We start from the raw sequence: 12253 nt of genomic DNA on the forward strand, positions 1-12253 counted from the left end.
CAACACTGGCATAAATCCATCTAATCCCTATTCCTATGACTATGCTTAATAATGAACTCTGTAATCATTAACCTGGGTTTCAGATTAATTTTTAAAAGGGAGAGTGATCTTGAGTGTTCAGGCAGCTGGAAACATATACCTTTCACCATAATTTGTTTTTTAAGTTTATAAATCAATGTTTTGTAAGACTGATTACTCCTAGTAGGTACCTCAGATTCTGTGCAAGTCTGGATGAACAGATAAGATCAAATTCTGAAACCTTAGAATGAATGTTGTCAATGTTCTCAAGATATTGTCTACCTAAGCGATCCTTAGAATGAATTTTGTCAGTCTTCTCAAGACACTGTCTACCTAGATCCTTAGGATCTAGGCTGCTGTATGCCTCCAGGGACTGCTGTAGCAGCAATACACAGTCAAACCTGTTATGTAGGAAACAGCTTAAGGACTGCACAGTAAAGCTACGGAGAACACAGAATACTCTATTTTTGTATTCTTTACTTATTAATGAGTAAATACCTACTCAATGCCTGCTGAACTGAACTGGCTATGCAATTCTCACACACACACACACACACACACACACACACCCATACCCTAAACTTGCATTGTGTTTTATTAAAAAAATTCCAATTGTGGTTACAAAGAAAAGTATCTCCAGTAATGCAGTCTTCTATAATACAGAAGTAATCAAGTCTTCTCTAGTAATAAATGACAGGAAACAAGAAAAAGGCATCAAGACAAAAGGTAAAAATCCAGTCAATCTAAATGTTTGTAAAATATGAATAGAGCTGCCATAGGAATAAAGATGACATTTTGTTTTTATTCCCATACATACTATATACATTATGAAAAAAAAAAAACCCTGTAAATAACATTTGAAAAGAAGTTCAGTGAATTGTCTCAACATGGGAAAAACATGGTTTTTCAAAAAACACAGCGAAGAGAGCTTTTATTTCCAAAGGCGGCCTTCATCTACCTCAATCCCAATGCAAACAGATATTCTAAAAAATTTTTAAAAAGAAAGATGTGGTAAAAGCTAAATAATGATTCTAAGAGAAATAAATTTTTCTCTCATAATAAATTATCAATGTGTTTCCCCATGTCTTAGATTTCATATCTTAAAAAATATCTTTCTGATTTTTCCTTTACATTTGTTTTCTTCTGCTCTTATAGTCTTTTATTTATCTGAAGATGACAGCTATGTAAGATGACGGAAAAGATACAAGACTGAGGTGATTCCAGGATGTTAAGTTTTATAGCATGAAGATCCACAGATTGCAGGAAACTTGTTCTTTTATTTTCTGTGAGTTATTTGCTCTTAAATCTGTAAAGTCATTTTGTCATGTAAAATTTTAGACAAGGGGCAAATTTTCTTCCCACAGTGAAGAAACATTTTTCTTTTTTATTTTATTTTTTCTTTTTTCTTTAATTTTTAAAACTCAATTTATCTATTTGTACTTCCTTTTAAAATCCAGAACACCATATATTATTCAATAAAATTAGAATGCTAAAATATGCAAAATTACAACACTGAAATAAATTATAGTATATGTTCTAAAATTTATACTGAGAAAAAGCAAAATATTTCCCGTATATTCCAGCTAAACCGGCAGTCTGATATACCTGAAATTCTCATTTTCTCAAGGAAGAAAAGGAGATTCTCTCCTGGATTTTTACCTTTTGTAAGAACAGTCCTAACTAAAGTGCCTCAGTAGTGTAGTTCCTGATATGTTTGGTTTAAAACTGGTCAAGAGTGCTCGCTTCAGCAGCACATATATTAAAACTGGTCAAGATTCCTATCAAAGGAGGAGAGAGAGGAATATTTAATAAGTGCCGGGCACTGTGCCAAAAGGTGAGAACACAAGCAACAAGCCTGCACAGTCTCTGTCTTCCTGGAGCTCAAAACTAACTCTAACTAAAAGAACTATTATGGTCAAAGAGCATAAATATTTTTAAGGATATTTAAGCTTCTCAATACATTTTACTCCTTATCTTTGAGAAAGACTGCAGTAATTTATAACAGAAAGAATAGCAATATTTTTTTTAGCACAGTATTTTTAATAAGCATCCTCCTCTTCATTTTCATAATCTATTTTCTCATTTTATGGGCAATACCTGGTTTTTACAGCACTTGAGATAAAAGACCTTTTAAATATGCTTAAGGAATGTTTGTATCTACTCTCTTTGGAAGTATGTGCTTATTTCTTTTATCCATTTCTTTGTGGAAGTCTATTTTCCTTTATTGTTTAGTTTTGCATATTAAAGAGGCTGTTCCTTTAACATAATTTACATAAATACTTTCCCAGTGTTTTTGTGTTTGTGTGTTATACATATGCACAAATATACACACTTCCAATTTTAAACAGCAAAACAGGTCTTGGGCTGGTTTTTACAGAAATATCAAGTCAGGAAAGCATGAGGGTTATCCTAAATTGGTCTGCTTACTGCAGTAAGTGATGTTAGAACAGACACCACAAAGGAACTATAAAAGCATAAGAAATCCTATTTTTAAGTAACTAACTTAACTTTGTTGAATTAATATTTATTGGCACAGCAATGTAAAACAGAATCAAAATGGTTTCAAAATTTCCAACTTCTCAACTGCATAAAATCATTATACATACTGTGACAGAATCGAGTCTCTGTTTCACTTGTTGCATCTTCATTGAGGAATGTTCAGTGTGGACATAGTCATCAATCTGAAAAGAGCCTTGATGAGGCAGTTTAGGACAGGTGCATAAAGCATCTTGACTTTGGTGTATTCCAGGTAATGGAAATGTTCCATTGTAGCGTTTGAACATTTCAGCCTCTTGCTGGGCAACTGGAAAAATAAAGCCATAATTAGTTTAACTCAACACAGCAAAAAACACAATGAAATAATTAAGCCATGAAATTGTAGCATTAAACAAATGATTAGAAACTGAATAATGTACTTTAAAAACTGAGTAATCATAAGACAACATGACTGACAAAATATGGAGTCTCTAATATAAAAGCATAAAAAAGGAAAAACAACAATTTCACAGATAATTTATGTCACGCAGTATTATAATTGAGCCTTGAAGGCCATGCAATCTCTTGGTTTGGTAAACAACAAACTGGGATGGGAGCCTAACTCTAAATATGTGTATACAGAAAACAATTAATATAAAAAAGAAATCAAAGGCATAACAGAATAGAATTAAAGGAAAGGCAAGAACAATGAAAATGTTTACAAACCCATCTCCCTAAAACAACTGTTTTCATACTTCTATTTCTTTGAGTCTTTATGCATATGTACATTTTATGCAAGATACCATGTGAATAAAATGTAAAGTTTTTCAATTTAAATATTTTTCATATTTTTATTACTCTGTAATTACCATTTTAAAATCCTTTACAGGGCCGCCCCGGTGGCTCAGCGGTTTAGCACCGCCTTCAGCCCAGGGCGGGATCCTGGAGACCCCGGACCGAGTCCCACGTCAGGCTTCCTGCATGGAGTCTGCTCCTCCCTCTGTCTGTGTCTCTGCCTCTCTCTCTCTCTCTCTCTTTCTCTATGTCTCTCATGAAAAATAAATAAAATCTTTTTTAAAAAAATAATAAAATCCTTTACAACATCTCATCTAATGAAGCACTATTATTTATTTATGCATTCTCCTATTACTGAATATTTATAATGTTTTCTGTTTTTCCTCATTACAGACCATGTGTGAATGACTACTTTCACAGCTTAAATTACTTCTTAAAACAATTCTTTCTTTGGATTTAATTCCCCACGCTGGAATAGACGGCTGAAAGGGTGAATGTTTTTGATGATGATGATGATGACAACAAGGATAACAGCATATATGCTGTACTTTATAGTTTTTAGAATGATTTTACATACATTACCTTATTTGATCATTTAAAATAAAGGAATATGAAAATTTGTAAGCATCTATTTGTATATACAAAGAAGAAAAAATATACTGTGATCATTTAAGAAGTATTTCCTTAATTATATAATTTTTAATAGAATGCCTTTCTAAACATAACATGAAAAGTAACTGATATAATCAAGATTTGTAACAGGAAATCAATAGACCAGCCTTCAGGAATTCTGTGTACTACTGAAGTTACATACAGGAATACAAATGTGTATCTAAATGTTTCTGGAAATCAGATCCATAACTTTTATCAGATTATTTGTTAAAGGACTGCATGAGTCAGAAAATGTTAAGAGTCGCCGATATAAAAGACGGACAGATTTTGCTACATAAACATTTAAAGACTTTTCATTAAAAAAAACAACTCTATAATACTCAAAATTAAAAAGCAAATGACAGGTAATACTGTTCTATCTCTGGCCAAAATAAGAGTAAAAGGGACCAGAGATTTGCCCTCCTGCTTGAAACAACGAAAAATCGGATAGAATGTATAAAAGGAAGAAATAAAACTGTCTTTATAGATAGAATCATTTAGGTAGAACTAAGATGACAATGAGGCAAGTGAAGTACATAAGGAAAAGCATTTAAAGAGAGACTCTCTCACTCTCAGGTCCTGGCCCCACATCTATGTAAATAAATCCAAATGGAATCTAAACAATAAAACATTAGAACTAAAAATCAACTTCAGGTAAGGTTCCAGGATACAAGATCAGCACACAGAAATAATTGTATACCTATATTCAAGTAACAAAAAGTCAGAGATTGAAATTTTTAAGATATATACCACTTACAATGCCATAAAAAATATTTCACACTTTTGGAAATACTGATGAAAGATATGAAAGACATGCACAATGAAAACTACAAAACACGCTGAAACTGAAGAACTAAACTGAGGAGATATACTATGTGCATAGTTGAAATGATAGCTATTGTTAAAATGTCAATTCTCTCAAATGATGTGTACATTCAGGGTAATCCTACTCAAAATTCTAGCAGGTCACTTTTGGAGAAATTGTCAAATTCTAAAATCCACATGGAAATGCAAAGGACTAGAAGAGTTAAAACAACTTCGGAAAAGAACAAAGGGGACTTAAACAACTTGACTTCAAGTCTTACTCTAAAGCTACAGTAATCAAGACACTTCATATTGGCATAAAGATAAATAAACAGATCACCAGAACAGAATAGAACCTAGCATGTATGGACAAGGTGTAAAGGGAATTCCATGTAAAAAGGATAGTCTCTGCAACAAATAGTGCTAGACCAATTGGATATTCATATGTGAGCAGATGAACTTTGATATATAGTTTGCATCATGTCCAAGAAATAACTCAAAATGAATCTAAATGTAAAACCAAAAACCATAAGAGCCTTTCAGAGAACATACAGGAAGGGTATTTTTGTGAACCTGGATTAGGCAAAGACTTATAGATACAAAACCAAAAATTGATGTAAGAAAAAAATTGGTAATTTTTTACTTCATCAAAATTTCAAACATTTGTTCTTGAAGACTGTTAAGAAGGCAATTAGAAGACAAGACAAAGACTGGGGGAAATATTTGCAAATCATATATCTAATAAAGCACTACTTGTACAGAGAAAACCTAACTCTTAGAAGTCCATAGTCAGAAAGCAAACAAGCCAATTATAAACTGGGCATAAGATTTGAACAGACACTTCACGGAAGAAGAAAAATGGATGGCAAATATGTACACGAAAAAGGGGCTCAACATAATTTGTTACTAAAGATAAGCAAATTGAAATCACCATGAGATAGCACTGTACACCTATGAGAGGGGCTAAAATGAAAAAGACTGACTACTTCAAATTTAGCAAAGCTGTGGAGATACTAAAACATTTATATACTGCTGGTAGGAAGGTTAAATGGCCTAACCACTTTTAAAAACAGTTTGGCAGCTTCTTAAGAAGTTAAATGGACATCTGCAATTGGATGCAGCCCTGCTACTCTTAGAAATTTCTTCAGAAATGAAAGCACGTGTTCAAAGACTTGTAGATGCATAGTCTTAGCAGCTTATTTCTAATAGCTAAAAGCTGGGTACAACCACAACACCCATCAACAGGTGTATAGAAAAACAAACTGTAATCTATCATAAAATGAAACAATATTCAGAAATAAAAAGAATGAACTACTGATAAAATCTAAAATATAGATAAATCTCCAAGTAATGAGTGACAGAAGCCAGACCAAAAAAAGGCTCCATGGTATAAAGGTCTCACTTATATAAAATTCTAGAAAATGGAAATTAATTCATAGTGATTGCCTGGGGGAAGGAGGAGGTAGGGAGAGATTTCAAAGGAACACAAAGTAACTTACAGATGATGGATATGTTTATTATCTTCATTGAGATGATGGTCTCAGAAGTGTTTAAATATATCTACACTCATACAGTTTACTGCATGTCAATTATACCTTAAAAATGCTATTCGTACCAAAAAAAATATAAATAAAAGCAAATGACAAGCTAGTGATAAAAGGGGTTAATATATATATTTTTAAGATTTTATTTATTTGAGAGACAGAAAGCACAAGCAGGAGGGGGGGCAGAGGGAGAGGGACAAACATTCCCCACTGAGTGGGGTACCAGATGTGGGTTCCATTCCAGGACCTGGAGATTATGACCTGAGTCAAAGTCAGATGCTTTTAACCAACTGAGCCACCCAGGCACCCTGGGGGTTAATATTCTTAACATGCAAAGAATCTCCACAAAATGAATTAAAAATGACTAATCTAACAGAAAATGGACAAAGAATCACTACAGAAAATTCACAAAAGAACTATGCGGCCAATAAAAATATATTCAACATCACCAACAAGAAGAAATAAGGGGGGGAAAGCAAATTAGAAAGTGATGGTTTCTTTCTTTCTTTTTTTTTTGGCCTGTTTAACTGATCTAGTATACCTCAAGATACTTTTTCCTAAGAAATGAACTGAATAAGAGGTGTGTACCAAAGTACTGCTTAAAATACTGAAAAAAATATCTAACAGTGGAATTGTACAATAATCATTTAAATAAATTATGGTGTATACATTTAATGAAAGGGAATTCAGCCACTAAAGTTATATATAGAAGTCTAATTGCCATGATGAAATATCGCTAATGCATTATTAATCAGAGACAAAATAGTTTTTAAATACAATAAATACACAAAAGGATGATCAGTTTTTTAGTCACCAACTTTAGCTGCACCAACCATGAATGTGAGATAGCACATATAAAACACTTTCGGTCCCTGATCACCATATTCATGCCCTACTTCATTTATACACTCTAAATAATGCACAGCTCCATACTAACAGGCACTCTATTCCTGCAGACCCTGATGATGGAAGTACCGGGGAACATTTACTGAGGTCTCCTCAGACCTGCTTACCATTCACTCTTTCAGAGACAGATGCTCCTTCCTCAATACCAATTACTGTTCTCACATGGAAGTGTAGCTGCTTCTATATTTATATTTTCATAGGTCTGACTGCTATTTTTCAGTACATATTTTGGACTTTCTTTCATAGCACTCTGACAATTCACTCCCAAATATCCAAAGATTGTTTAAAGAACAAGAGAAAACTCTGAAGCTGTAAAAGAAAAGCGCTCTATGAACTGGAAATTGGAAGGCTTATGGGCCAGGGATGAATGAATCAACAGGTGAAAATCATGTTTCACAATCTTTGCCTTATTTGTTTTTCAAAACTGTCCTTTTGAACACTTCATTGTTGTTTGTTGTTATGAAGGGAAAGTAAAGCTGGATTTGAATATTTAATGGCATTTCCTGACTCCCTGTTTTTCTGTACTTGCTAGTTATCTATCAGTCAACCATGATTTCACTTTAATCTGTGAGTGGCTATGTGCAGAAGACATAAACTCGGGTATAAACAGTTATACAGGATAGCGGGATTTTGGTATTTATCTTATTCTTTTTGCAAAATTGTGTTTTCTAAGTATTACGCTATGCTAAACATGTATTATATTTTTTAACTGGTAAAAAATAACAAAAAGCACTGCCTAAATACTTGTTTATTTTTTGCAGTATTAGGATGCCTTTCAGAAAGAATTAAAATGGCCTACACAGAGGCAGATTACAAAAATAAACATCCAACAATTTATGAATACTTATTTCTGTTGTTTAAGGGGAATTTTCCATACAAAAGCCATCTACTGGATTTCAAGGAGTCACATTAACACCTAACTTTATCTTTAACACTTCTGGTGCTGTGAAGGCAGCCATAAAACACAATCTGCAGAACTATTCACAAAGACCTAGTTTCTCAGATACCAGAAACAGAAGCTACTTACAAGTTTTTGCATCCTATCCCTCCTTAATCCTCCAGAAGTATATACATCTATCTGTGTAACACTATACAGATTTCACTGTAAAATAGGTCATAATTGATGCTTTCTGAAATTCACTCAAGCTCTGTGCTTCTAACATTTCAAGCTTTCTGAAACATTTTTTTATAGGCCATGATTGGGAGTATGATGTTGTAATTAAGTAACTATTTCTTTACTTAGTCATTTTGTCTTCTTTGGCTAATTTAATTTTGTACATTTAAAACTCTAACCTAACCTGATAAAACTCAAAATTTTAACAATCTCATATCCACAACTTTTAGACAGCAGGCTCCGGGAATACAAAGACACTGGTCCCCACTTGGGTCTGAATCTTTTGAAGGTCAACAAGAAATTACTGTTATGTGCTAACTGGTGTAGCAGAGGAATCCACAAGGGGCTGAGAAACATAGACTGGGCAACTACATTTGTTTAAAGGAACATTATACCCATCAAATTACTTCCAAATCTACCTACAGCTGGCTATAGTTGGGGATTCTAAATTTTGCACAATTAAAAAAATTGTACAATGTTTTCAGAACTGATAATCAAATTTTGATTTATAATAAGTTCAGTGCTTTTGTGTATGTTCTGGCCTTAAACAATTATAAGAAATAGCGTGGTTTTCTCAGGAGATTTTTATCTTTATAGGAGGAAGAACAGAGGAAATAAGATATTTTTAATCAAGAGCCCTTTGCATTTGAAGTGAATACAAAGTTTGTTATTATTTAAACCTAAGTTTACTTATGTTACTGACTTTATAATAATAAAGTACAACGAAAACCAAAATATCTTCCTCTTATATTAAGACTGCCTTCTGGTTCAACACTTAATCCCTTTGTTCAAGACCTATTATTAAATATAGTTCTGTTACTGCATACAGTCATTTTACTGGATACCTAATTCTTTTACTTATAAATGATTCTATTTTTAATATAGTATTACTGTAAGCTGTATAGTAGGTCTACTGTGCTAGGTTCCTAGCAGTCAGCAGTTATGCAGCATCCTCTTTGCCTTCCTCTAGCATTTGCTGTGTAGGTAATTTATGTGGTCTGAGTGTTTGTGTCCCCTTGAGATTCCCATGATCTAATGCCCAAAGTGGTGGTACTTGGAGGTGGGGCCTTCAGGAGGTGATTAGGTCATGAGAGCAGAACCCTCATGAATGCGAAGGGCACTAAGTTCCCCTTTAAAAAGAGGCCTCAGAGAATTCCCTTACCCCTCTACATGTGAGGTTACAGCTAGACGGTACCATTCTATGAACCAGACAGTGAGCTCTCACTGGACACTGAATCTGCCATGCCTTGATCTCAAGGATTTCCTAGCATTCAGAACTGTGAGATAGAAATTTCTGTTGTTTACAAGCCATGAAGTTTCTGGTATTTTGTTATAGTAGCCTGAATGGACTAGGATAAGAATGTTCAAGGGTTTATAATGCTTTTTTTAAATTGTATTTTACAAGGCCTGACTTGTTTCAGCTTCAGCTAATCTGAAGAAACTATGTGGATGGACCAGAGAAGTTCTATTGACAGGAGAACTTGTGTTACTAACGAAACTGTCCAAAGTTTTCTATAAGAAAGTGTAACAGATTCATGTCTCAAAGCCAACCAAAAGCAAGAGCATCTACCAGCATCCAGTAATCTGTTAAGTGAACACCAAAATATAATAAACTATCTCCAAATTGCTGATGTACATACTATTATTCTTTTGTTGATTTCCTATTCCATTATCAATCAATTTTCATACATCATGCCATGCAACTAAACTGTGTGACGCGTATATTGCTACAGAAAACAGCTAGGATTTCTACTGCATCCTGGGTCAGGAGCTCTTAATATATCTCTGCTCCATGCTATACTTTATAGTTTCATTTTTGCCTTTGATGAAACACATAGATAAAACAGGACAGGTATTTTTATTTTACATGTTAAAAAACAGATGCAAAAATGCTAAATTACTTGACCAGGGTCAAACAGAAAGTGACTGCACTTTGTCTAGAACCCCAATGAGCTAACTCGTACTCCAGCCTTTCCCACCATCCTGCTATTTTGCACTGTACCATTCTTCCCTCTTGGTGCACTTTCAAAGCACAATATAAGCATTAAAAAAAAAAAAAAAAAAGAATGCCTGGATGACGAACTCAGGACTCTGGTTTATGCTCAAAGCCAGTTTTTCATATATCCTGAATCCTTGAATGACATAGCCTTTCAAATCAAAGTATCCATTATATGGAGAATATTAAAATAAAGACTTCAGGATATGACCAAGAAACAGGTAGTTTAAGCATGCCTTCTAATATGGCATTTCTATCTCTTAATTTTCCTAATAGGATAAGAACATATTTTAAACTATGACCTATAATCAGTTATATACGCTACTGCATAATCTTATCCAAGTATGAGAATTGTAACTGAGTTTGTTTTTGAATCATTAGTCATTAGTACTTTAAGAACACTATTACATTATACAACTATGCATATTAAATTAGTTTCAACCAGAAACACTACCTTGTTGCAAAATTATTATAAAGTTAGTTAACATTAAGACTGAATACATAATAAAGCTAATTCATATTTTGGGTTATATGGAGAATACAATCACTTAATGCCTTTTAATCATCCGCAACATTTGTAAAAGAGTGAACTATTAAGAATACTAGATAATGAAAATTCCTTTTAGTCTTAAGGGCCCCCCCTAAATATCAAAATTGAAAACAAACAATACACTGTTTTAAGAGTATGGGCTCTGGACTCGGACAGCTGGGTAAACTTTAACATTTACCAAATGTGTGACCTTATGTAAATTACTTCATTCTCCCTGTGCCTCAGTTTCATCATCTGCAAAATGAGGGTATTAATAGCATCTACCTTGTGGGGCTTTGAAAGAACTATATGGAAAAGTGTATGTAAAATGTTCATAAGAGTAGGGGACACACAGAAATGTTTGATAAATGTTAGCTAGTACTACCACTATTATTATTAGCCCCCAATTTACTCACTGATCATGACTTTCATTCTGTATTTTTATAAAATCAAAGGGAAAATGCTATCCTATAGGATTTTAAATTCTTATTTCCAACACTTCTTGCACATCAGTAATGTGCCAGGTACTACGTTAGACATAAGGAATTGCAAACACCATGGATTTTTGGTCAATGAGCAAGTTACATAACAATTTTTTTATAGGAACATAAAGATATACATTGCCTTGAACTCTGGTACAGTATGTCACACTGTGAAAAACAAAGCTATCAACAACAATGGTGTAGGCGGTTGTTAACAAATACAAATTTTAGAAATATAATAAATAGAATAAATTCCATTTAGCGTCAATGGTAGAGACTGCTGTTCAGTGTAACAAATTTTGCCACAGGTTTCATCAACCACTTGGGAAGCACAAAAGACTGGAAAAGAGCATGGTAATCTGAGTCTGACTGCTGGACTTTATAGCCCTGCTCAACTTGGCACACAATAGATGCTCAATAATTTGTCTTGTCTAAGATACTATGACTAAAGAAGTATCCAGAGTTAACACTGATTCAGAGAAGAGATTGCCACCTAGTGGAAAATTAGGCTCATCACCTGGGATTAGAAAATAATGCTGAGAACTTCCCAAATTAACTAACACTTGATCCTACTTAAAATACTACACATATATTCATTGTGTGTCATATTCATTGTGTGTCATATTCATTGTGTGTCCCGAATATACACATATATTCGGGATAGGTAAGGGTAATAAAAATATTAATAAGTCTCCATCTCTGCTGCCTACAAAGTACAGATGATACAAAGAAATCACTCCACAGAGAGGCATAAAGTAAATGGTATTGCAGAAAAAAAAAAAAAGGGTTTGCTTATCAGACAATCAAAAGCTAGTATTTCAGGAAATTTTCTAAAAAGGCAGGTTAGTGTAGCAAATAAGAGAATAGTCTCCAAGTCCAGACTGTATGGATCCAAGTCCTGGCTTATGTAAAATGAGGATAATTATAGTACCTATACTA

The 12253-nt window shown here is 33.6% G+C and overlaps 1 protein-coding gene and 1 long non-coding RNA gene across 2 annotated transcripts in view; one reads left to right on the forward strand and one right to left on the reverse strand.

The window, feature by feature from the left end:
• The window catches only part of AHI1 (Abelson helper integration site 1), a 200017-nt gene that overhangs the window by 123305 nt on the left and 64459 nt on the right, over window positions 1-12253 (reverse strand). Inside the window, 1 exon segment of the mRNA XM_025422343.3 lies at window positions 2625-2821. Within this exon segment, the coding sequence (XP_025278128.3) occupies window positions 2625-2821 (197 nt within the window).
• LOC118353421 (uncharacterized) lies at window positions 345-3601 on the forward strand. The gene is made up of 3 exons (XR_007412213.1): window positions 345-744; window positions 1174-1303; window positions 3383-3601. It is a non-coding gene; the product is annotated as an uncharacterized LOC118353421 (long non-coding RNA).

Source organism: Canis lupus, chromosome 1 (genome assembly GCF_003254725.2).
Source record: "Canis lupus dingo isolate Sandy chromosome 1, ASM325472v2, whole genome shotgun sequence".
NCBI classification, from domain to species: domain Eukaryota; kingdom Metazoa; phylum Chordata; class Mammalia; order Carnivora; family Canidae; genus Canis; species Canis lupus.